The sequence below is a fragment of the Sciurus vulgaris genome, assembly GCF_902686455.1.
Source record: "Sciurus vulgaris genome assembly, chromosome: 2".
In the NCBI taxonomy this organism is placed as follows: Eukaryota; Metazoa; Chordata; class Mammalia; order Rodentia; family Sciuridae; genus Sciurus; species Sciurus vulgaris.
In genome coordinates this window covers 2915154-2941432 of record NC_136462.1, presented here as the reverse complement: position 1 = coordinate 2941432, position 26279 = coordinate 2915154, and the positions used below count along the sequence as shown (strand labels likewise).

The following is a 26279-nucleotide window of genomic DNA, read 5'->3' as shown; positions in this document are numbered from 1 at the left end:
CCACTCACCTCATGTTTTCTAGGAAGACAGCAACAGGAAGGACCGTGATCTAGGCCTCCCTTTAAGGGCATGCCCTCAGTGACCTAAATTCCTCCCACTAGGCCCCACTTCCTAGAGGTTCCACCACAAGCCTTTAGGACATGGACCTTTGAGGGACATTCAGGATTCAAACTATAAGTCAGGCATGGTGGCACAGCCTGTAACACCAGTGACTCAGGAGGCTGAGGCAGGAGGAATGCAAGTTCAAGGCCAGCCTGGACAACTTAGTGACACCCTGTCTCAAAAACAAAAAACAAACAAAAACCAAACAAACAAAAAAAAACCCCAAACGTCAAAGGGGCCAGGAATGTAGCTCACTGGTAGAGTACCCCTGGGCTCTATCCCCAGTACCCGCTGCCAAGATCAAAACTATAGTGCTGGCTTAGATATTTTTTAAAAATGTTCTTTTCTTGTAGAAATATAAGGATAGGTGAAGTGATAACATGGTAAACATTTTGAGGAACACTTGATTTTTATGTCTTTTTATAAAACGTGTGTTGTGTAGGGTGAATGTGGACTTCCAGAAGCAGACGGTGGACCCCATGCAAGTCTCTTTCAGCACCCTGGACAGGTCCCAGACCGTGGCGGATCTCCTTCTGACCATTGATGTCACGGAGGTAGGAGTGGTGTGATGAGGTCATGAGAGGGTTTCTTTGCTCAGAACCCACAGTACCATGTGTATTCAGGGAGTAGCTCACACGCACCTTGTAAACTTAATCATCTAGTGACTGGCCATCTCCAACTACTTTTCTTGTTAAATTGGAATGTGACTAAGATGGAAAGTGAAGCAACTATTTATTCTAGAATCAAGGTTCCTTTTTAAGATGTCAAGTATTTTTAAAATCCCAAAATAGACATTTAACAAGATACATGTTCAAAATATTAATTGGCATAATGATATGTGCTTGTGAATTTAGTTTGTATCATAAAATCGGTTGGCAACATTATTTTTTAGGTGTATTTTTTGCCTCTTTAAAATAAAATTTCAGTCAGGCATGGTGCACATGTCTGTAATCCCAGTGACTCAGTAGGCTGAGTCAGGAGAAAGACAAGTTCAAGGCCAGCAATTTAGTAAGACCATGTCTGAGAGAGAGCTCCTGGTTTCAATCCCTAGTACAGCAAAAAATAATAAGTAATAATTTAAAATTCCAGTTAAAATACTTGTATGCTTCCTGGTTTACAATTATACCTCACTGGGAAATTCCATATGCAAGTCTGGATTCCAGCCAGATAGGAACACTAGTGATCGTGGGCCCTTGTGATCTGTGGCAGCAGGGTGGACTCTGTGCAGCAGTGCCCTTTAACAGAGATCCACCTTCTGTGGCTCAGCTGGTGGGGTGCACCTGCCCGGCGAGCCTGGGGCATCCATCTGTGGTTGTGGCTTCTCCTCTGGGTGACCTGGAAGCAAAGGGTTGCTCCTCTTATGCAGCCTCTCAGAGCCCTGAGTCATTGGGCATGACTGCAAGAGCAGCTGTGTCATACACATTTCCTTACTGCAGGTGGCCGGAACCCTTCTTTGTTCATCACAGATGTCTGACAAACCCATGGAGTGCACGTGCACCCAAGAGTGGCTGGGAGGTACCTGCCGCCCTTTCCAGGCTTCACCTCTGCCCTCCCTGCTTTCCAGGTGGTGGAAGTGGGCCACTTCTGGGGGTACAGGACTGACGAAAAGAGTGCAGAGCTTCTGAGGAAGCTGACTGCTGAGATGAACCAGCTGGAGTTGGCGCCCCTGCCCACTCATCCGCACCCGGACTTGGTCTGCCTCGCGCCCTTTGCAGATTTTGATAAGGAAAACTACTTTAGAGCTCAAATCCTTTATGTTTCTGGAAATTCTGCTGAGGTATGTTTTTCTATAACAAATCACTCAAAGGAAAAGGAGATAAATTTACAAAGTAGTTTATAGAAAATCTGTAGTAATTACAGATGGAAATTAAATAGAAAATCATTACAGCTAGAGCAGATTGCTCTGGGATCAGTGATTAGAGAATTAGAGAAGTCCACTGTGTTGCCAGTCTCAAGTTGGATGTTGTTGACACTGTATTGGAGTGTTGCTCTCTTTATCTTCTAGGTGTTCTTCGTAGACTATGGCAATAGGTCTCATGTGGACCTACGTCTTCTGATGGAGATTCCCTGTCAGTTTCTCGAGCTTCCATTCCAGGTAAGGGAGGGAAGATTCTGAGTATGAATACTGAATGCTAGAGGCCCCTGCCCTTCAGCTTATCATAGGACTGCCACAGCCCAGAGTCAGGAAGAGACTTGTGTCAAACTAGCCAAACCCGGTTTCTACTCACAAAAGATACAATGCCATAGGTGTTTTTGCTATTGTTGTTTTTGGAGTGAATTAATATATATGGAGGATTTCAAGCTTAGTAAAGAAAAACATGTTTGAATTCGGTGGTATATTCTAAGGCTTCTGGTTCTGTTGGCACCAGGCAGAGTTTAAAGGGGGCTAGGATCACATCCACGCACACCCTTCTTATCGGTGTGAATGCAGTCTCAGAGTTACTCCACACTGCTGCTGTTGGTAAAATCAAAGTCACGTTCCCTTGCTGGGAAAGCCTCACTCACTGCCTCCCTCGCTGAGATCCAGGAGCAAGGTCACATATCTGGGGTGAATGTCGAGCTCATTGATGAAACTGTTTCAGTGTGCATTTGTGTCCTGTAGGCTTTGGAGTTCAAGATTTGCAAAATGCGACCCTCAGCGAAGTCTCTTGTTTGTGGCGAGCACTGGAGTAGTGGGGCCAGTGGGCGCTTTGCCTCCCTCGTGAGCGGCCGTGCCCTCCTGGTGAAGGTCTTCTCAGTGGTGCACAGTGTCCTGCACGTGGATGTGTACCGCTACTCAGGGGCGCAGGACGTCGTCAACATCAGAGATGTCCTCATCAGAGAGGGCCATGCTGAGCTCGCAGAGGAGTCCTACGAATCAAAAGTATGGGCCTTCACTAGCCGGAAAGAGAACAAGGGGCCCTTTCTTCCTTTCTGAGGTCCCGAGGGAGGGACGGGTGGGTGGCATTGCTCTTCATTTGTGGTAGTTTTTAGAATGTCTTGTAGGTTCTTCTGAGATGAAGTCATGGCGGCTGGTTATTATTTTTGTCGGTTTCCTACTCAAGCTATTACTTTTTTTCTTAAAATGAAAATTAGGTTGGAAAACGTTCTAGATTTTAAAAAATGGATTCCAAGAATTGTATTCATAATGGAAGGAGTAAAATGTTTATTTCAGTTATTTCAAGCATTTTAAAATTTCTTTCAAGTATTTATTTCAAAATCAGTCATTGTTTTTTTTTTTTTTTTTTTTTTTTTGGCTTTAAGGCGTAAGTGGAGAGGCCACTTTTGAGCCTAATGTTTTGAGGTCTTTCATTAAACTTTTGTAATTTTGCTGGGGTTGAAGGATGCTAGTGATTGGGAAAGAACAAACAGTCTAGCAAAATATTAACTGAAGAACTGGTTAAATTCTTTGTTTTTTTCCTTTAACTCGTTTATTTTTGATTGGCACTTTATAGATATACATAAAGGTGTAATTCACTGAAATTCTCTAATCTGTGAAAAACAGAAATTATATTAATATTTGTCATGTAAAACTGGAAATTTGCATGAAGACTTCTTTTTAAAAAAAAGTATTCTGTGATGGCTGAAATGTAGTAAAAGCTTTCTTATTTGTTTGAATTTCAAAATGAATTTGGTAAACACTCCCTTAAGACATAATGACTTATACCTATGAAATATTTTGAGTAAGTTGAAATATGGTGCTTTTAATATGATTTTTTTCCTTTTAACAAAAGAAACTTTTTTTGTTTTGTTCAGCAAAGCCACGAAGTTCTCAAGGGTCTCTTTTCCAAATCAGTAGAAAATGTGGTGGATGGGTCTGTTTCCTCTTCTGGGAAGGATGATGAGAAGCACCTGATCCGGATTTTGCTGGAGAGCTTTTCTTCCAATAGATTGGGTGCCCCAAACTGCAAGGTGACGTGCAGGAGCCGTTTCAGTGGTGATCCGGAAGCTGACTGCCATTCTGCACTGTGGGCTGAGGCTGCAGTAGCAGTCCTGGTAGCTTTCTTCCTTGGTTTCCCCACAAAGTCTGTGCAGGGTGGGGAGAGTGCTTCACCTGGTTTCTGTTGTGTTTCTTCTCTGAAGCAATGCTACTGGTTCTCCGCTGGGAGGAGGCATGTGGTCCTGGCTGTGGCTGCTTTTTTTTAAGTTGTTTTTTTTTTTAAGATGTTGGTAAACCTGTATTTTATTCATTTATTTATGTGTGGTGCTGAGAATTGAACCCAGTGGCTCACATATGCTAGGCAAATGCTCTAGTACTGAGCCACAACCCGAGTCTCATGGTCCTGGCTTCTGAGTGAGCTGCCAGGCTGGGTTTCCAGCTGTTCTTGAGCCCATCTGCTGGGGCTAGAGCTGGTGCTGCCTGTTCTATTTGCAGAGGAGGGCTGGCAGGAAGGTCCCCTCCCCGTTCAGGTTCTCCAGTTTTATTACCCTGGCCTTTGGCCCTGCCTACTTAACCTTGTTGGTCTGCTGCCATCAAATGAACACTTGGGCTGGGGTTGTGGCTCAGTTTAGAATGCTCGCCTAGTACATGTAAGGCACTGAGTTCGATCCTCAGCACCACATTAAAAAATAAACAAAATAAAGGTATTGTGTCCATCTACAACTAAAAATATTAAAAAAAAAACTTTTACTAAAATATTTGGAGTGTTTCACACACCATATGTGGGATTGGTTGTGTTCCTTTGAGGCACTGTTTTCCTCACTGAATCTTGAGCATGGCAGAATTGAGATTCTTTTAAAATATGGGCTGAGGTTGGGACTTTTCTTGCTACTGGTCACATTATGTTTTGTGTGTGCAGGCGGTACTCCATGGACCTTTCAACCCTTATGAACTGAAGTGTCACAGTTTGACCAGAATATCCAAGTTCAGGTATGATCAAATTAATTTTCCCATGAATTTTTCTCTGTTCCTCCATTTATAGATCTCATCAGAAACTAATCTTCCTTCCTATCTAAACTGTTGGAATGTTTGTCCCTCATCCTCGTTTCCCTCCTAGCTCCACATCTGAGATATTCTTTCTCTTTTCCATGAAAGTGTTCTCTGTTAGCAGTTTTGAGTGTCTTTTATCAGACTTCATTTCTTCTGTTCTTGTTTTAATTATCATTCAGCAGGTCTGTGAGCGCCACTTTGTGCCAGGAACAGAATAAGAATTGGGGAACTGTGGTGAACAGGATACATTTGTCATCTTCACCAGGGTTATGGATGGGTTCAGTGGTGGGGGGCCTGGCAGTGACAACATAGGGTGACCAGGTCTTGATAGGGGCCACAGAACATCATCAGAGTGGCTGGGGCCAGGCCATGCTTTGAAGGCCATGGAGGTCTCCTAAAGAAATCTGAGACCAGAAGACGCAGCGGAGTTAGGGAGTAGGTGTTCGGGGTGGGAACGGGAAGGTTGGGGCAGTTCTAGTGACAAGTGCACAGGCCTGAATCTGAGGGTTTGTACTTGTGAATAATGATGGAGCATGTTAGAGAAGCCGCAGGGGAGCGGGAGGCTGCAGACCTTGTGGCAGAGTCGGGGGGCAAGCTTCATAAGCCACATTTAGACTTCATGTCCAGACACAGCTGGGAAGCCTTACCATGTGCATTCCAAAATGATCACGTTGAGTGAGCCCCATCACTCTAGGTTCCTCCAGGACCAGCAGCTGGGCTTCCCTGGGGAGCGGATGGACATAAGGATGCTCAGGCCCCACCCAGATTTGTGAATGAATGTGCATTTTCACAAGCTCTCCGGGAGCTCTGCGTGTGCACTGAAGTTTGAGGATCCCCATGCGAAGAGTGCACTGCATTTCTGAGTAGAGGAACCTCACTCAGGACCAGACCTTATCAGCACCAGTCACTGGTGCAACCCAAGGCCAGGGCAGCTGCATAAACACCTTCAGGAATGGGAGCAGCAGGCTGGAGCTTGATTATGGCCAGTGATGAAGGATGAGGAGGAATGCAGGATGCCCTGTGGAGTGGGGCTGGCCTCTGCGGAGAGGTGATGGGAGGAATGGAGTGTACCACACTGAGTTCCTCTGCTAGAATGCAGGTTATGGTACGTGGGCTGGGCGCAGGACGGACCTACTCCTGGGTAGGAGCAGGTTTGGACATGCAGATGGTACGTAAAGCAAAGAGAGGTCTGGACCACTTGGGGAGTGGGGAGAGGGTGAGGCCTGGTAGGAGGAGGGGCCCAGAAAAGGAGGCCAGAAGCCTTGGAAGCCCTGCATGGCTCAACCTGCGAATCGTCCCACTTGTGTGCTGGACCATCTGTTTAAGGGCCACTCCTGTGGGCTGGGCATGCTCCCTTGCTTGGTCTGTAGCCACGTCCTGCTCACATTCCTTGCAGGTGTGTCTGGATTGAGAAGGAGAGCATCAACTCTGTGATCATCAGTGACGCCCCTGCAGACCTGCACCAGAGGATGCTGGTCGCAGCCTCACTCTCAGTCAATGCGACTGGTAAGCAAAGGACTCCGGTTTGTCTCTGGTCCTCTCTCCTGCTTTTCCTTGACTTTGGTTGCTAGGAGCACTTTCTCCTTATGTGTTACAACTTCAGACTATTTTCTGAGCACGTTGGCTGGTGCACATTTTAGAAATGGAGCACTTTTCTTTTTGTACAAGGCTGTGGGGATTAACCTGTAACTTCATCATTCCCTGTCTCCACCATGCTTGGCTGCAAGGAGAATAAATCCAAGTTCTGAGCCCTGAAAATCAGATTGTATAATGAGAAACAGAGGAAAAGAATCACAACCAAATGAGTGGCCCCCAGTGGGATGAACACCTACATGTCCTTATGAGGTGTCTGTCTGTGGGCTGTGTGGGAACTGGGAATAGGTAACGGTCCTGAAGCGGGCTCTGTGGGGACCTCTCAGTAGAAGAGAGGCACCCTGAGCAGCACAGGCCGGCCTGACACTGACTTTCCTGCTGTGCAACAGGATCTACCATGCTGCTGAGAGAGACCTCTCTGATGCCTCCTATCCCTGGCCTCCCCGCCCTCCTCAGCATGCTGTTCGCACCCGTGATGGAGTTAAGGTAGGACACGGGCCCTACTGTGCCCCTGTATGGGCTTCTGCCGAGTGAGATCTGATAGGGGAAGTGGGCCCTCTCCTTGCTCCTTTGAAACAAAGCTGCGTGTGCTCAACCTTCCCTGTGCTTCAGTATGCTCTGCTAGATTGTCACTGATGTGCACACAACTTCTTACCTGCTTTTTCCCTTTGAGACAGGGTCTTACTGTGTTGCCCAGCTGGCCTCCAGTTCATTGTCCTTCTACCTCAGCCTCCCTGGCTAGCTGGGATTACAGGCCTGTGCCACCTCGCCTGGCTTTGGCTTCTGGCTTTTGACTTCATGGTGGTATGAGAGGGATGCTCGTTCACACTGCACATCTTGGACTTTGGTGTTTCCCTGGGCTAGTGAGATGCAGCCTGGTCCTCTGGCAAAGCTGGGCAGCTCCAGAGAGCCCTGTGGTCCTGTAGGAAGGGGCGAGACTGCTGTGCTCTGTTGCTGAGCCAAGCTCCTTCGGTCAGGTTACTCGGTGTGTTTGACTTAGGATGCTTTCAGCTCGGATGCTGATGGGGTGTGGAGGTGTGGGAGCACCCACACTTGTGCTGGACTCGTTTCAGAGGGGCCCAGAGATCTGGGAAAGGTACACACTGCCCTGCAGGCGTGTGGGCAGAGCCAGGGTGCTGCTCACAGCAAGCTGGCGAGGGCATCCTGCTCCCCAAACTGAGCCTGGTTGGATCTGCCTGTGTGCTCTGACCTGTCCATACAGGGCTTTGTGTCCCTTCAGTTGTTGGAGTATCTTGCCCTTGTTTTGCAGTAGTGATGCTGAAGGAAGGCATCTTCAGGGTCTTGTAGGAGAGACAGTTGAGGACCTAGACCCCAGAATGATTGTTCAGTAAGACAGTGCCACACAGGCACCCAGGGCATGCACCCTGATGGGGGTGGACACGTGGAGATCCACTCTTCCTGCCTTTAACTAGACCACATTTCTGCTTTAGCTCTTCTCTTTTAAATGAAAAATTTTTGAGGATTTAAATAATAGTGTATTATTTTTGAAAAATATTTTTAGATGTTGATAGACCTTTATTTTTTTATTCATTTATTTATATGTGGTGCTGAGGATGGAACCCAGTGCCTCATACATGCTGGCTGGGTGCTTTACCACTGAGTCACAGCCCAGCCCCTTACTTTTTAATCTCCACAGTGCAAGTAGTTATATTGCAGACACTTAAGAAACACTGAGGGGGATGGGGCTGGGTTCTATCTTCAGCACCACATAAAAATAAATAAATAAATAAAGCAAAGGTATTTAAAAAACAAAACACTGAAATAACTAATTGGTATTTAAAATGGGGTTGGGGTTGTGGCTCAGTGGCAGAGTGCTCACCTAGAATACATGAGGCACCACATAAAAATAAAGGCATTGTGGCCACCTACAACTTAAAACTATATATTAAAAAAATACCGTCTTTCTAGGAAAAATAAAAGCTTAATAGGAGAAAATTATATATAAATAATACATAAGGCTGGACTGTGGCTCATTAGTAGAGTGCTTACCTAGCATGTGCGAGGCACTGGTTTCGATCCTCAGCACCCCATGTAAATAAATAAAATAAAGGTCCATTGATAACTAAAAAAATATTTAGAAGAAAAACCATACATAGTGCTTTGCATATAGCTAATGGTTATAGTCATTTTGTTAAATTTGAGTGAAACGAGCCCCAAGTGGAACGGGTATTGACAGTATGAGTAAGGCTGCAGATACCCCTCAGCTTAAACTGTGGTCACATTCCGAGGAGCCTGTCCTAAGTGGCAAGTGCATCGGTACCCATGCCTGCCGCACATCCCGCCTTGGCCACATGGCACGTGGTGGCAGGACTGACAGCTACGGCTCACTCTGTGGCATCATGCTGGTGTGTGAAGAGGTGAAAATTCAAGCTGTGCACCAGGGAAAGCCAAGGATCCTGCATCGGAACCATCTGTGGTCTTTGGAAGAGGCAGCCTGCTGGAGTTTTGTCCAAACTCTGCCCATTTATTGAGTCCCTGGCAACCATTTTTGAGAGACTTTTGAAAGGCAAGAGAGGCCTTAGGTTTGAGAAGAGAGGTTTCCTTTCCCGTCACCCCAGGGTCCTGTCTTCAGGCAGCAGGGTGGGTTCTCTAGGCCTGGCCTGGCCCTGAGGACCTGTAATGTGTTGCAGCAGTCCCTGGGGAAGGCCATCCTGAAGCCCAGCTCCTGGAGAATGCTGCGTGCCACTTGCTCCCCTTTCTTCCTTTGGGGACCCCCCGCCCCCACCTGCAGGGGTCTCCTCTCCTGCTCGGTTGTCATTTGGCTGCTACTCTAGAGGCTGCCAGGAACCATTTGTGGAAACAGAGCCTGACTCGCATGTCTCTGGTCCATTCTGTTCTCCCACTCCCATCCCTGACCTGTCACAGTTGATTCCAACTCCAGGACTCGCCACCTTGCACCTTGAACACGTTCTCTGTATAGGAGAGGGATGAAGGGAAGATAAATGAAGCATTAAGCTGCTGCCTTGTTGCGAGACTCGGGCCAGAAGTGGAGACGGCACTCAAAAAGTGGGAGAACTCAAACTTGATTTTACGCCGGCAGAACCAGAGGAGAGCAGACTCCAGCTTCTGAGTGCCCATCACTGGTTTTTCATGGAATTTGTGACTACCTAGTCATAAGTTGTCTAAACAGTACATGGCTGTGCACGTGTTTTCAAGCCCTAAGCATGTTTACAGAAACCCAGTGCAATAGGGGAAGAACCTGCTCCTTTAACACCGCCTTCACAGGGCGATCTCTAGCCTTGGGCCAGAGCCTCCACAGGGGTGTTTATACTTCAAAGGAAAGACCTAGGTCCTAGGGAAGTCATTTATAGTCCAGAAGGTAGGACTGGAGGGTGCTTCTCAAGATGGTGGTGTGGGGGCGCCTCTCCCTTTCCCAGGCATTCCTCTCAGCAGATGTTCTTGGTTAGTCTTGCATCCAGGCTTGGGCCTTCTGTTTCTATTTGAAGAAGAGGGGGCATACATCTCCCTCCGTTAGCAAGCCAAGAAATGGAGGGCCCCTGGCCTGGCTGCCCTCCCCGGGCTTCCTGCCATGGGCTTCTGCCAGAGTGCCCGGGATCATGGGTGCCACCAGCCAGGCTTGCTTCTCTTCAGCGCCCTTTCCCTGCAGTGTTTTCCCTGAAGCAGGAGCCACCCGTAGTGTCAGCTTCAGCTCAGCGGTGGCGCCATTACTTTGCACCTAATGACGGCGTTCCTTCTAGGTGAGCAAGTGCTCCGAGAAGGGCTCACCTGTGAAAACAGTGTGACTGGTACAGCCACGCAAGCACTCTGCGTCTGCGCTGTGTGGGACGCTGTGCTCAGTGGGCTCCAGGGTTAGAGCCACACTTCCCGTGGCAGTGCTTGGCCTGTCTGCCAGGTAGGCACAGGGAGTGGGCTGTTTTCAAAACAAAATTCTAACCTTACAGCTGTCACAAATTAAATGAGTGCCTTCAAAGGAACTACCACTGCTTGACCAGATGTTCCAGTGACTATGGCTGGAAACGAGTTATCCAGTTGAGGTGGGTGTGGCAGCCCTAATTTGCTCTGTGAATGGGGCACTGAGACGCCTCCTGAGGGCCACCTGCTGTGCCATGAGGTCAGGGGCCTGGGTGGGAAGGTTTTCAGACATGGGTGGGGAGGCATCTGGTCTCTTCTCTCTCGCTGCGCCCATGCTGGCGCCTCTGTCTCTCACCCAGGACTCTCCCAGGTGGGTGTTCTGTGGCTAGTTTGGGCATCCCAGCATGGTGGCTAGTGCCAAGCGTCGGTGTCCTGAGAGCCAGTGGGAAGCTGCGTCACACAGTGAGTTGGCCACGGCCACCGCCCTCCCAGAAGCAAGGTTCAGTGCCTTTGACCCCAGTGGTCTTGGGAAGAGCCCACTGTTGCCATAAGAACAGAGTGTGGGTGGGAGTGGATGCTGTTGCTCCTTGGAAGGGACCATCTGTAACTATGCATGGCCTAGCCCAGCTGTGGCTTCCTGTTTGAAGTGTGTACAGTGCATTCATGTGCTGCTTTGTAGTTTAAAAAAATCCTGACCTGCTTCCCATATCTTTAAAAAACTTGGGTGAATGTTGCAAAGGTGCCTTGTTGCAAACGGAGGCAGAAGGTATGCCCTCGGGTGTGGTTGGGGACCATGGGAGCAGGTAGGTCCTGCTGGGCAAGACCAGTGGGACCACTTCTGGTCTGGAGGCCTTCTCAGCTGTGGAAGAGAGCTCCTTTGCTCTCCAAGGCTGCCGAGGGGGTTGAGAGAGCTGTGTGGCACTCCTGCCGTGTGGCACGTGGGCCTACCTGCATGAGGGCCATGTTTGTAACTATGCATGGCCTAGCCCAGCTGCGGCAGCCTCAGGGGGAGAGGGAAAAGTTGGGGGTCCTTCACAACTTCCCACAGAGACTGCTGTTGACGCTCGGCAGGTTAATCCAGGCCCATTTCTGTATATTTAAGAGGTTTTTTCTACATGGGTGTTTCAGATTGACCAGCATTTAACTTTTGAGGAAATGTATGTCCTTATTTGAGTCCAGTAGGGAATCCTATTAGTTTGCAGTGAGAGTTCCTCCTTTCTCTCATTTTGTCTTAAACTCAAGTGTCTGGAGAAGTCCCTCTCCAAACATGCAGCAGGTGCAGGAGTTAGCTGCTTGGGCTTTGTCTGCAGCTGCTGGTGCTGAGCTCTGTGTGGCACCTGCATCTCTTGTTCCCATTGTGATTTTGCAGTTTTAGCTTTAGTGGAAAGCAGGCATTATAGGTGAATTAAACATATTTCTGTGATCTCAGTGTCTGTTTTTTAAGTTCACAGTGCACAGGATTCCTAGAAGAGAGTTGAACCCACTGTGTGTTGGTCAGCTTTCCATCATGGTGGCAAAATACCTGAGATCAATCAACTTATAAGGGAGAAGTATGTATTCTGGCTCATTTTCAGAGGTTTCAGTCCACGGTCGCTGGGCCCATTGCTTTGGACCTGTGCAAGGTAGTGTCGCTGAAAGCTGGTTCTTATTCCTAATGCCAATCCAATAACCAGGACACAGTTTTGAGAAAAAAGAAAATGAAGTTTTATTGCTTTGTTACATTGACCAGCCAAGATCTTTCCCAAGAGACTACTTGTGGGATCATTGCAGTACTGGCCTTGTCTTACAAGGGGCAGCAACAGACACCAACAAAATGGACGACCAGAGGGGATTCCTGGGCCCAAGACCAACAACCACATGAACACCTAGAACAGATCAGAAGGGAGTACATATCTCTAGGTTCTTGAGTTCCCCTTAACCATGACTCCTACACCAGTGGTCCAAAAGATGTCCCCAGAAAGAGGGACTAGATATTCCCACAAAGAGGAATCGAGGGTTTCAGTGTGCACACTGGGAGACTTACAAATGACCAAAGTTGTTACGACTTTCCTGAGTTCAGTTTCCTTTTTCTCAAAGTGGACCACGATGGAGCAACCTGTACTGGTCAGGGAGGGATGGAGGGAGTTCCCCAAAGCAAAGGGTGCTTCAGCTGCTGCTGGGATGGTCCCTCAGTCCCTCCCTTTACTCACAGGAATAGCTCCTCTGGTTTGACCAGAGGCAAAATTGCCTATCTCCTAACTCTCCTGCAGTTGGCTGTCAACAAGTTCACCAGCACCAGGAGTCCTCAGCATGGAAGTGGGGGTCCTTGGAGAAGGCCTGCCCAAGAGAGCCGGAGTGGGGGCTGCTCTCGGGTCCCACCAGGAGTGCCAAAGCTCAGTCCTTGTCCCCAATGCCAGTCCAGTAACAATGGCACAGTTTTGAGAAAAAGGAAAAAGAGGACTTATTGCTTTGCTAGCATAGGAGCAACACAGGATACTCCTGTCCCAAAGGCTGTGAATCTGCCTATCAGCAGGAACTTGGGGCTTTTAAAGAGATGACTCAAAGGCTACATTCCAAGTGTTCTGTCTGGAGTTGTAATTCACTTGTTAATTTGGGAGAGAGTCATTGCTGAGATCTTCTGGTACCATCCCCAAGGCTGGGTTACTTTGTTCCTATGGTGGTGTGTGCTCAGGGACAGAACTCTGCCTAGGATGGGGAAGAAAGGAATCGTTTTTCCCCTGAGATTTGGGAAGGGGAGAGATTATGGAGGAGCAGGGAGAGATGAAGAGAAAGAAACATGTCCATTTAAAAACTAAGTTGGAGTGGCAGAACAGCCAGGGTTATATTCAAAGCACAAAGTGGACCAGTGTTACAGATACTCAACTCCTAATTTATAAGTCTCAATTCCATGTCTCTGTTCTTTGAGTCTACTTAAAGCAGAAATTTTTTTTTTCACTCTATTGAACTGAAAAGGGATGGCACATGCCTGTAATCCCACTATTTGGAGGCTTAGGAAGGAGGATTGCAAGTGTGAAGCTAGCCTAGGCAATTTATTGAGACCCTGTCTCAAAATTAAAAAGGACTGAAACATAGCTCAGAGTAGAGCACTCCTGGGTTCAACCTCTAGTACAACCCCCCCCCCCCAAAAAAAAAACCATAAAAAATTGCACAACGTGCAAAAAAACCTCAAGTTACACTGAGTGCAGTGGTATGCAGCTGTTGTCCCTGCTACTGTGGAGGTCGAAGCAGGAGGATCACTTGAGTCCAGGAGTTCAAGGCCAACCTGGGCAACTGCGAGGCTCCAGCTCAGAAAATAAAATTTAATTGGTCTGTGTACTTGCAGTTAGGAAGAGCGAGTGCCAGGTAGCCATTGCGCAAGAGCGTGACAGCAGTGGTTAAGAACACTATGTTGTTTGTTCGAGGTTTGCTGCAAGCAGATCCTGAGTTTTCACCACACACAGAAAAGGGGACGAGGTGGGGGTGCCTCAGTAGTCCTGATTGTGGTTCACTCAGAGCACACAAAATCACAACATCATGTGCACCTTAATGAAATACAGGTAGTTTTTGTCCATTATATCACAGTGAAGCTGGAAAAAAAGACTAATTGATCCTGATGATGGCAAAAATCTGAGTGAAGCATTTAAGAAAATTACCAAATATTTGTAAAGGCATCGGTGCTGGTGTGTGTGTGTGTGTGTGTGTGTGCGCGCGCACGCGTATTGTGTGATTGGTGGTTGGGCCTGTTATGGGTGGAGGCACTGGCATTTAAACTAGCACCTGGGTGTGGTGGGGAGGGGTTGCCCCTGGAGGAGTGGCTGGAGGCCTGTGCTCCTAGGTGGAGAGAGGCCAGAGAGGAGGCAGCCTGAGGTGCAGTGAAGGCCTGAGCGGAGACTGGGTTACACTGTGACTCATCTGCCCAGTGGTGTGCAGAGGTGTCTGGACACTGCAGAGGCCCTTAAACAAGGAAGTCACATCGCTGGATTCCTTTGCTGCATGGAAAAAGATTGACAGAAGCAGGGCAGAGGTGGGGACCTGGGTCTGAAAGGTCCCACAGGTGTCCAGGCACTGAGAGACTGTGGCTTGGAGCAGGGCTGGGAAGACAGAAGGATTGAGGAAGCTGAGGGGAGAGGAAGGATGCACAGCCAGCAGGGTGGGAGCTGGGGCAGAGCTGAGCTGCAGAGCCATCTGCATCTGGTGTAGGGTGGGAGGGTAGGACAGGCTCTCCTAGGCTCCTGCAGTGCTGACCTTGTGTTGCAGTCACAGGTGTGAGTAACCCTTTCTCTAGAGTCTCCCTAGTCAGAACCTAACACACGGAGAGAGTTCAGAAGGACACAGGAGAGACTGTTCGCTACCTTGTCAGTAGCGGTGAGAATTAGAAAGTTAACGTGATTAAATATTCATCTTACAGCTGTTTAATCTGTATTTCTAGTGAGACAATTGGAATGAGTGCACAGATGAGATGCATTGCTGTACTACTGCTGGCAGAACCTGGCATGATTTTATGGGTCGATTAGCTAATAGAAAAATGTCAATTGACTCCTCCCCACGTGTCTTGCAGGGTTGATGGGGAGGGGAAATGCTACACGGGCGTGCTCTGTGGTCTGGGCTGGAACCCCACCACAGAGGCCCCTGTGCTGCCGGAGCACGACATCGAGCTGGCCTTTGATGTGCAGTTCAACGTGGAGGACATCGTGGAGGTGAGCAGGGCGGTCCTTACAGTGTTGGTGTTTCTGCGGTGCGTGCTGTGCTGCTGTGCACACGGACATGCACACCTGGTCTCTGAGGAGCACGCTCTCCCCGGGCCCTCCACACTGCTGGAGGGTACAGAGGGAACACTCCTTGACCGGCCTGCTGGCGTCTGCTGTGAGATGTCGCTTCCTGGTCACTGGTGCTCTCATTTGGATTCTCCTGGCACAGGAACCTTTTCTGGGTAGCCAGATGAAATACCAGGGCATTAGGAGCCATGAGTCATTCTCCTGTCCCCACTACTCCCCTGCTGGTCCTGGCTGACCCTGCTGAACCCAGGGCCAGTACATGAAGACCCCACTCACAGTAGGTCCATTGCTGCACCAGCACTGCCAGGATATGGCAGGTGCAGGCTCAGGCTAAACTTTTCAAAAGTTTTATGAAGCTCATGAACAAACCAGTTTGTCTTTTGAATCTAGCAATGAAAAATGTGTGCCTGTGTTTTGTCTGTTTTTGTTTTTATACTTCATTATTCTAGCAATTATTTGTTGTTTTGCATTTCTCAGAGTGGGAAAAAAACAACAAAACAAAAAAAGTCCACTCTTCACCAAAGTAGTTTGAGGTATGCTGCTCCAGAGAAGTCAGACTCCTCTCCTCCTAGAAGCTTTGTGAAGTCAGCAAGGCTGCACTGCAGCATGAGGGAAGGAGCAGGGAGTGCTGGGCAGCAGGCCCTGAGGACAGGGGCTGAGTGCCCCATGCTGTTTGACTTGTTACTGTAGCTGTTAAATAGTAACTGCCCTTTCACATGAAAGGGCTTAAGGGGTTAAAAATACTCCTTTTATCACAGACCTGATTGTAAATGTAAAACTAAGATTCTGTAAGCAAATATAGGAGAAATCTGTATAATCTGTATGAATTTGGGTTTGGCATGAATTTGTAGACGTAACACCAAAAGCACAATCTGTGAAAGATAACTTGATAAATTGAACTTTACTAAAATTAAAATGCACATCTGTAATCCCAGTGACTCAGGAGGCAGGGGCAGAACGATTGCAAGTTTGAGGCAAATTGGCAAATTGGCAAGACCTTGTCTCAAAACCAGAAAGGGTTGGGGATGTAGTTAAGTGACAAAGCTCCTTTAGGTTCAATCCCTAGTTTAAAAAAGAAAAAGAAAAAAAATTCTGGTACAATGATGAAAAGAGAAGCTGCGTACTAGAAGAAAATATATGTGGATTACAGGTCTGGTGTAGGCTTGTATTCACAGTGATCTCTTAGTAACAGGTAGCAAGCAGCTTGCTGAACGCACGGGGCAATGTAGAACCAAGGCAGACACGCTCAGCACAGGGAAGTACAAACTGCGGCTCCACCAGACACACCACACCCAGGACCATGGCCATGGTGGGGTGGGCATGGAGCCACATGTGGAGCCTCAGCTCCCTGGGCAGCTGTAGGATGCATCTCCATATGACCCAGAAATCCCACCACACAGGTGTTTGTGTAAGAGATTTGAAGACTTAGCACCTTCAGAGAACCTGTGTGTGACTGTCAACTGCAGCTTTATCCACGATCATAAAACCAGAAGAATGGAGATGTTCTTCAGCAGGGGAACGAGTGCGCCACCTGGCCCGGTGATACAGTGGACACTGCTCAGCAGGGAACAGGAGGGAGTGATCTGTGCAGTAGTGTGGGTGCATCGTAAGTGCATGTCACTGCATGAAGGAAGCCAGGACCTGGGGCTGTGTGTGTGCTGCTGTTTAGATGACACGCTGGACAGAAAGAAGATGAGCACTTGCCAGAGGCGAGGAAGTGGATGATGGCAGGGAGCATTGCGGGGCTTGGGAGTGATGAGTTCTCTGTGGGCAGAGGTGGCAGACACGACTGCATTTGCTAAGACCCACAGACCATCCATGCCCAAAGAGTGGGTGCTGATGCCCACTGTCCACACAGACACCCCATCAGGGTGTCAGTGCCCCCAAGATGGAGTGCATGCATGCACAGACACAGGTTAATCTGTGTTCAGGTGTGGCGCATGTTTACCTGGAAGGTGTGAGGAGAAAAGGAGCTTAGTCCAGTTTTGACTGGAACAGTTAAGACTGCAGAGAAGAGCTGCATGTGAACACAGCGCTTTGGTTGTCAACAGTTCTGATCTGGTTCGTGTGCTCCTGGGGTTGAACAGTGAGGGGGTGGATGCTGGAGCCAGGTTCTCCTTTCGTGGGAGCAGTTACAAACAAAGGCCAGAGTGACCGTCCCTGTGGTGTTGAACTAGAATTGATTTCAGGGGGAACTCGTGGTCAGCTAGTGCTTCAGGATGGTCAGATCCAGAAGCAGTTCCAGGCTCTGTGCATGCGGGTTTCTGTCCACACAGACTGTCCAGCTCTGGGAGGGGCGGGAAGCAGTGACACCCAGGAGCTGCACTTGCGCCCAGCACCCAGGTCTTGGTGTTTAACAGGGTCCTTGGCACGAGGAGCCAGGGTTCCCTGGGGGGACAGCCGGGCCAGGGCTGGGCCAAAGGCACAGGGTGATCCTGGAACTTCTTGCAGAGCCAGGAAGTAAGGAGAGTCCAGCACTCAGGGATGGGGCGTGTCAGAGGACCTGTGAGAGTGAGGGTGCCAGGGAGAGAAGGGGCTCCAGTGGCCAGAGCTGGCACAGTGGGAGCCACCAAACTGGATTATAGCCCAGAGTATAAAACATCCATGTGCCTGTATAGTTAGAAATAAAGGGAAGGAGATGGCCCTCCCTTAGACTTCCCAGGAGTGTAGTAGGTAGGTGCTCCCTACCCCTGAGGGCGGGAGAGGCCGGGGAAACATGGAGCAGCGGAATGGCGGGTAGAGGAGCCTGGCAGATTACCCCTGAGCTGAGCACCCACAGCCCAGCAATAGGTCCCGATTGTGGCAGGGAGACAGGTAGGATGTGATGAGAGGACATCTCCCGTCTGTCCCAAGAAGAGACTGTGGCCGTTCTACAAATTTTCCACCAGAACTCCACAGACTGCCCAGGTCTTGACAAACAAGGCTGAGAAGCCCTCCTCTCCTGGAGGACATGTGACAAGTTCAGTGTGGTGCCTGGAACCTGGGTCCTGGAGCAGAAATGGGATGTGAATGGAAAAACGATCAAATCCACACAGTTTGGAGTTTAACTGAGAGCAACGCCTGGAGTTGGGTTCTTAGCTGTGACAAGTGTAAGGGAGACTGACTGGAGCTTACGAGAACTGCCTGTTCTGTTGCCTTTGCAACTCTGAGGTAAACCTAAAACTTAAAAAAATGGAAAAAGTTTATTTCCTAAATAACCATGACAAAGGTTGGTGACAAAGCAGAGAGTCAGTTCCTTGGGTGGTAGCCCCCCGAGGCTTCCTTAGGAGCATCATCAAAAAGCCAGGGAGGAGGCACAGCGTGTGTCACAGCTGTGAGACTGTGATGGAAGAAGTGTGTTTCTTACTGGTTCTTCATTTTTTTCTCTTTCTGCTGTTTTAAATGATGGTAGTGATTATTGATGTTATTCATGTTTTAATAATCCTCCTAGAAACCATACTGAGGATAGCCACAGAATGTCACTCTGAATGCTGTGAATGAATGTGGGATGAAACTCAGCTTATGGAGCCACGTCAATATTTATGTCCCCATTTGTTTACAGATCAATATCCTCCGGGCTGCCATCAACAAGTTGGTGTGTGATGGGCCAAATGGATCCAAGTATCTTGGGCCAGAAAGAATTGTGCAGTTACAGGATAATGCTCGCCAGAAACTTCTAGGGTAAGCTGTGCAGCAACACGAGTTCTCTCTTCCTGATCAGCTTTCCCAGCTGCCTGGATTGTGGATGTCTTGAGTCATTCAGAAGATGTACCACACTGACCACCTGAAGTGGGATCCCAGTGCTGAGGCAGTGGAAGGCATTGGCACTTGGGCATTGTGCCCCCATGCCAGCAAGGGTGCAGTGGCAGAGTTAGCCAGGAGGAGTGTGATAAAAGGTCATTACAACCAGTGGGCACCGGAGGGCCAGGCTGGAGAGTATGCCTGGGCCCTGGAGGCTGGTGGGTCCCGATTGCAGCTCCCTTGCCCCTGTATTGTCCTCCTAGACTCTGCTTGGCCAAACCCAGACAGAGTAAAGAAGGCAAGGGTGCCATTGGTGCAACCAGGAGCCGAAGTCAGCCTGAGGGGCCTGGAGGAGGCTGAGAACAGTGGGCATGGCTGGGGAGGGAGAAAAAAATGTGCCCCATGCCCAGGCTGCACCATTCTCAGAACCAGCTTCCTAGTCCAGGGGCCAGTCCCTCTGCCCACAGTTCTGTGCTGGCTGGGAGCTGGAGCTGCGTAGAGCAGGTGGCAACTGGTGTCACAGGAGCTTCCTTCTCTTTCTCACACACTTGGAGTGGGTTTTTCTTAGTTTAACAAGACTTCCAGAGAGGTATTGATGTTGTGGGAAAGACAATTTTGGTTTCTCTTCACTTTGTTTTGTAAAAAATATTCCTATGTGAACTGTGTGTAGAAGTTTAGCATACATAAAGTGCACCACTTCAAGTCCATGGGGCCAGCTTCCAGGTCATGAGCATGGTCCCAGTCACCTAATGGGACTCCTTAGAACCACTGTCACCCCAGCTTCCCAACAAGGGTAACTATCCTGATGTGTTAGGCCAGAGATGGGTGGTCTGGGTTTGTTTTTTAAAATGGTCAAATGGTTTTAGTGAATTTGTGGAGTTGAGCAGAGCATCAGTGAACTCAGGTCTATAGTGCTCCTGCTGTCTCAGAAGTTCATTCGTAAGCATGGCACAGGGAGGCGGTCTTGTGTACAGTCTGCCCAGTAGTGGGCCTGTCCGGCATGCTTCCTCAGAGGGATCCCAAGTGCTGAGTTGGTGAGGCTGGCCTTGAACTTTCGATTCTCCTGCCTCCCAAGCCCGTGGGATTACCAGTGTGTGCCACTGTGCCCAACTTGCGTTGACTTTCTAAGAAAAGGCCAGATTCTCTGTGGCATCGCTGTTTCTTACCAGTTCCCACGGGCCACATGTGGGTACAGTTCTCCCAGTGCCTCACCACACCTGGTGCTGGCAGTGCTGTCTTGATGTGCCCCCTCTGCTGTGCCTGGTGACGTCTCATGGGCTCTACTCTGCACTTCTTTAATGCCCATGGCCTGGGGCCTCCTCTTGTGTTCCCAGCAGCTTTTCTCTTTCTTTGGTGAATTGTCTGTTCAGATCTTTTACCTATTTAAAGACGTTTGTCTTCTCACTACTGAGTCTAGAAGCCCTTTGTAAATTCTAAATGCAAACCTCCTGTCAGATGAGTAATTTTCTCCATTGTGTGACTTCGTTTCATTTTAATGTGCTCGCAGAACAGTTTTTAATTTTGATGAAATCTACTTTACCTTTTTCTGAATGAATTATGCTTTTGTGTTACATCTGAAAAAGTCTCTGTGAACCCAAGGTGACAGCATTTTCTGTTGTCCTCTTCTTACATGTAGGCCTGGAGCCATTTCGAAGTGTTGGGTGTGTGGTGTGCAGTGTGAGAGTTGAAGGGTCACGCTCCCCTGTGTGATCCCTGGTGGTTCTGACATCCCCTCTGAGCACCGTCCCGTCCCCTGTTGGATTCCTGAGGCACCTGGGCTAGAGTAGTTGTGGGGTGGTATGGGGCCTGATCGCCCTAGCCTGTGCCGTCTAGAGGTGACACGAGGCTGTGGGTGGGTGCAGAGCCCCCTCCCTTCCTGGGCATCTTGCTCCTCTGGTTCCTCACGTCCTTTCCCTTGCCAGCGTGTCAGCTGGAGCAGAAAGCCCCGTGCAGGGGTGTCAGGGCTGTGTGCGCCTGCAGGTGAACTTAGGGACTTGCACCCTCACGGATGTCCTTGCATTCTGAGCTCCGATTTTCAGTGTGCAGGTCCTGTACTGTGTCTGAGTATTGCTCAGCGCTATTGTGAAAGAGACTGTTTTCTTAATTGTCCATTTCTAGGTTATTTTCATGTATTGATTTGTAAGTGTTGTTTTTTTAAGCCTACACCCTTGTAAGCTCATGGATGAGTCTAGTAGCTTTTGCTTTCTGTGTCCAGCGTGGTTATTGTCGTGTGAGGTAACTTCCCTCATCTCTAGTAGCGGTTCTCGTTTGGGCCTGTTTTGTCTGACTCTTAGCACAGCCGCTCCAGCCCTCCTTGGTTACTGTTGGTGTGGCATGTCTTTTCTTCCCTTCTCCTGACAACCTGTTTGCATTTTCGACTTCTTTCAACGTTTCCTCTGCCCCCAGGTCACTTATGTTCCTGAACCTGCTGTGCACCTGGGTTCACACAACGCCATCTCTGGGCTCTGGTCATTTTTCTTCAGTTTCCTCTCTGTTCTTCAGGTTGGATAATTTCTATTGATCAGTCTTTGTTTACTGATTATCTTGCTATTGGGGAACTTTTCCATTTTAGTTATTGTACTTTTCTACTTAGAATTTCTAATAGTTTTAGTTTCAATTGAGATTATCTTTGGGTCGGTGCCATCAGGTGTTCCTTTAATTCTTTAGACATAGCTTGCTTTGATTCTCTGAGTACATGTGTAGTGGCTGCTTCGAGAAGTCTGTGTGCTAAGCTCACCTGGGCCACTTAGCTTCTGTCAGCTGCTCTTTTTGTCTTGACCAGGGTCACATGTTCCTGTGTCTTTGCAGGTCTCCTGAATTTTTTTTTTTAATTAGACATTTTAGGTAATGTATATAACAACACCCAGGTCTGCTGTGCTCTAGTTCTTTCTGCTTTTAAATGTGCTATAAATTAAAATATTCCCTGATCATAACTACATAAATTATGACCTTTTAAAAAATCTTGTAGTTCTGAGGGAAATATATAGGATTTAAATATTTTCGAAAAGAATCACATTAGTATTTTAAGTTACGTATGTATCATTAGTATGACTTGATCTTTGTTCGATTTTAGTTTGTTCTGCCAGTTGAAGCCCAGGGAGAAGATTGTTCCCAAGTGGCACGAGAAGCCCTATGAGTGGAATCAGGTGAGAAGTGGGCCATGTGGGGAGCTGCTGCTGGCACCAGGGCAGGGCTGCTAGGTGACTGAGGGTGCAGAGCCTCGAGGCTCCGTGGGCAGGGCTGGCCAGTGGTTGAGCCCAGGGAAATGTACTGTGAGTTTGGGAAGTAGTTATGAAAATCTGGGTGGACCCTGCAGCTCTTGGTGGTCTGTTGAAAGCACTGCTTTGCAGGGTGGTCACCACCTGCTTGTTGGCTTTAGGCCATGTTGTGTTGTTGGCGGAGGGTGGTTAGCAGCTGCTGACATTGTTCTCCTGCCGGTTGGAGGCTAGAGGTTCTGGCCAGGGTTCTTCCTGGCTGTGGTGCTGGCCAGCTCTCAGGAGTCTCCTCTTAGGAGGGCACCCGCTCGTCATGTGGCCTCACTCTCAGACCTCCCAAAGGCCCACCCAGCAACCTTTAGCAGAGGGATCTGGGGGATGCAGTTCCCTTGTGAAGCTGGGCAGGGCCCATCTCAGGCCTGTGATGTTTCTTCTCTGTAAGGGTTCGAAAATTGTACAAGATGTAGTTTCAGGAAAGGAATGCAGGAAGGTTCATGCTTCAATTCTAAGCCAGTGGAGGCAGTGTTTCTCATCCTGGGCCTGTCTCTCTGTGCCCAGTCTAAGGTCCTCCAGCTACTGCAGAACTCTCCACTTGCCCCAGCTGGCTCCCTTGTGGAACCCTCAGGGCGGTCACTGCAGGTAGCCACCACACCTGTCAGTTAGTTGGGGTGTGTGGGCTTCATACAACAGCAGGAAGTCATTTGAAAGCAGAATTTCATTTCGAGGTTGGTGTTTTATTTTATTTATTTATTTTTTTTGTGGTGCTGGGGGTTGAACTCAGGACCGTGTGCTTGCGAGGCAAGCACTCTACCGACTGAGCTATCTCCCCAGCCTGAGGTTGGTGTTTTAGATATGAAAACCTACACTGAAGTTACTGTTCACAGTTACTTAGGAGAGGGTGGGAATTTTCCCAGTAAAGGTCACCCTGTTATTAAATATGAATCTGAAAGTCATGCCCTATGAAGTGTGAGTGGAGAAACATCTATTGGCCTCGAGAAGCAGGAGCACATACTGTTGTACGTGTCTGGTACGTGTGCCTGCTTTACTACTGTGAGTCTGACTGTTCCTTTTGTCTGCCCTGCTAGGTCGATCCAAAGCTGGTCATGGAGCAGGCTGACCGGGAAGGCAGCCGAGGGAAGAATACCTTTCTCTACCAGCTGCACAAGCTCGTTGTGCTCAGTCCCTGAAGGCAGGCAGCTTGTGCCCAGTTGCCTTGCGGGAGCGGTGAGAGCCTAGTGAGGGCTCCCCTGCAGCCCTGTTCCACGCCTGAGCATTGCCACCCAGGCCTGCTGCCCCTCGAGAGCCTCCTCCTTCCTTCTGCCTTCTCTTAGGAGAGGGGGACGGTGTTCTTTTCAGGTGGGAAGGATTGGAAAGTATAGTCTTTTCTAGAAACAGAAAATCACTGTATTAACTATTTTGGAAGAAGTTGTCCTGAAAGAAGACTTTGTTTGGAAAAAGCTGTGTTTTGCTTTAAATGTATTAAGGTAAATGTGAGTGACCAGTCTTACATACCAGGTTCCACAGCGTGCTGTGTGCCCTGTCCTGTGGCAGGAAAGAGCGTGACTACCAGTTTTTCACAGGGACTGTGTGCAGTTTTTTTAAAAACTTGCTGTTTTCTGATTATTTCCCCATGAGGAAGAATACCTAATTCTGGAAAACTAATTTCAGTTTTGTATATTTAAAAATTTTTAGTTAGGTTACAATTCTTAGTTCATGTTTTAGGAGGCAGAGAGATGACCTGGCAACTGGTTCAAACAATAAAAACCATAGACTTAAGTTTCTGACCATCTTTGCTCAGAGATTAATAAGTGCTTCATGCTGTGAAGATTTGTGTTTCTAAGCTGATGGACACGTGTGGACTTCTTTTAAATCAACTCATCATCAGTCAGGGTTTCATCAGAAAAAGCTGTGGAAGACCAGGTGCATCAGTCGCCTCTGACACCAAGAGGAAAGGACTGGTGGAGGCAGCAGTCGGGTGCGCCTAGGAGCTGAGGAGCTGTGGAGATAGCAGCATGTGTTCTTGGGCATCAGTGAGGGATCCAGAGCTTGCAGGGAGGGTAGCAGTGCCCTGCAGGGGAACGTCTGCGCAACAGGGGCCATAACAAGCGCCTGCAGCTGCCTTGCCCCCTTTGGTCAGTGGGGCCAGCTCAGGAAGCCAGTGGATTCTGTGTGCAGAGGCTGAAACACACTGTGGCTGCCAGGCTTGTGTCACTGTGTCACCGTGGGGCCTCTGCTTCCTGCCTACCCTGCTTGCTTCTAACAGAGAGCCCTATGGGTCTGGGGATTTCAGGGGCTGTGCTTTCCCAGTTTCAGGCAGGAGGTGGCAGCACCGAGTTAGCACCCAACCTCAAGGATCAGGGTTCACATGTTTCCAGAAGAATGGTTGCACAGGCTGCAGGTGCTTCCACTGTTGTCTCCTCCCTGCACATGGTTAAATATTTAAATAGTACCAAGAGGTTCCTTTTTTTTTTTTTAAAGAAGCCCTGCCCCCATGCTGAACTTTTCCTGGAATTGCCTCATCCCGCTCAGTCGTGATTGCATCTTAACGATGTCCATCTTGGTAGCCATCTGCTTCCTTTCATGGAGCTGTTCACCTCACTGCACCTTCCCCATTTTCTGGGGCAGCCACCTCAGTGCAGCTAATTAAATGAGTCATCGTACTGAAGAACACAGACTTTGCAAACATCAAAGGAAAACTGAGTGGCATGCTTGGATTGTGCTTCTCCTCCTGACCTGACTGATGGTCGAGGGCCACTGTCTTGTCTTCACCTGCAGAATCCTCTATTCCTGCACTTATAAGAGTTACGTGTGTTCTTAGTAGGCACTGCCTGTTCCTGATGCAAAGGAAGTGTCTAAAAGGGGTGTGATGGAAGTCAGCCTGGTGCTCCTGGCTTGGTACTCCCTCAGCAAGTACTTGTTGGGCACTGTCACAAGCAGTGCAGGTCCCATGTACCCTGGGAGCTGGATGTAGGTGGAGGCTCCAGGTGGTGGTGAGGCTGCTGAGCAGGTGGGCAGGTGAGGAAGGCAGGTGGGCATGCTTGACTCAGGCTTTGAGCCACCAGTCTACCCAGAGTAGCTCTACCTGCATAGCCGAAGGCAGCCAGAGGCTGTGTAAGAAGAGGCCAGGTGGTGTCCACAAATGTCCATGTATAAAAACAGGCACCAGAGTGGAGCCTGGTCCTGCATGATGAAATTCCAGGGAGCTTCGGAGGCCAGGCGAGCACAAACCTCCTGTAGGCTGTGCACAGAGCAGAGGGACGGGGATGGTCACAGGAGGACTGAGGGAGCCAGGGAAGGCCTAGGGCAGTGCCGGCCCAGAGCAGGGGGTACCAGACGGGGGAGTGCAGGAAGTCAGGAGAGACCTCTCTGGCACTAGTGCAGTGGGCTTGGTGGGGCCCCTAAGCTGTGTCCAGGTCCCAGCCCCCTGGATTCCCTGAGGCTATGACTTTGAGTACAGGGTCTTTGTAAGTGTGATTAAGAACGGGAGCTGGGAAGAGTGTCCTGGGCTCAGGATGGGACTTGAGCCAACCGTGGTGTGCTCGAAGAGACCTTTAGGAGGGGACGTGTGAAGAACAGCAGAGGTGGGAGTGAGGCAGCCACAGACCCAGAAGGCCCGAGCCTCTGGAGCTGGCACACTGGGCAGCCCCCAGAGCCTAGAGGACCAGTATCTGGCCTGGGCCCGCTGGCCTCCAGGACCGGCTGTGGTGATGCTGATCCAGCTGGCGTCTTGTGCCCTCCAGAGGGTAACTCCTGTCTACTTTTGCTACCTGTGTCTCTGCCTTAACTCCTCAAGTCTGTGCAGGTCACAGTGGCCCCGTTCTCTGGAGTGCCCGCAGGTCATGGGCTGCTACTACCTAGGACTGGGGTGGCTGTGGTCTGCTGCTTCACAGCGTCACAGTGTGACGCTTAGAATGGAGTCACTGACGGAGAACTCAGCCACAGAGGCCCCACCTGCCCCCAGTGGCCTCAGCGTGGGAAGTGTCTGCCCCAAGGGATGAGTCCCGGTGAGGCTGGAAGTTGGTTTTGGGCTTCTCTGTGTGAAGCAAGCATCTTTGCACCCATGGCCTTGGTCTCATCCTTAGGCGAGGGGGCTGTCTTTGTGTTGAGTATCTTCTTTTTTTTTATTTTTATTTTTTCTGGTGCTGGGCTCTA

General features: G+C 49.0%; 1 protein-coding gene across 1 annotated transcript in view; it reads left to right on the top strand.

The window, feature by feature from the left end:
• Positions 1 to 25308, top strand: part of TDRD9 (tudor domain containing 9) — a gene marked incomplete at its 5' end in the record, with an annotated part of 97845 nt that extends 72537 nt beyond the window's left edge. Inside the window, 12 exons of the mRNA XM_079130031.1 lie at positions 545 to 656; positions 1667 to 1879; positions 2108 to 2197; positions 2705 to 2965; positions 3838 to 3993; positions 4881 to 4951; positions 6408 to 6517; positions 6994 to 7090; positions 14976 to 15114; positions 18734 to 18852; positions 21986 to 22058; positions 23213 to 25308. Coding sequence (XP_078986157.1) covers positions 545 to 656; positions 1667 to 1879; positions 2108 to 2197; positions 2705 to 2965; positions 3838 to 3993; positions 4881 to 4951; positions 6408 to 6517; positions 6994 to 7090; positions 14976 to 15114; positions 18734 to 18852; positions 21986 to 22058; positions 23213 to 23314 — 1543 coding nt within the window. The 3' untranslated portion in view covers positions 23315 to 25308. The remainder of the gene's footprint in view (positions 1 to 544; positions 657 to 1666; positions 1880 to 2107; positions 2198 to 2704; positions 2966 to 3837; positions 3994 to 4880; positions 4952 to 6407; positions 6518 to 6993; positions 7091 to 14975; positions 15115 to 18733; positions 18853 to 21985; positions 22059 to 23212) is intronic.
• Positions 25309 to 26279: the final 971 nt, after the last annotated feature.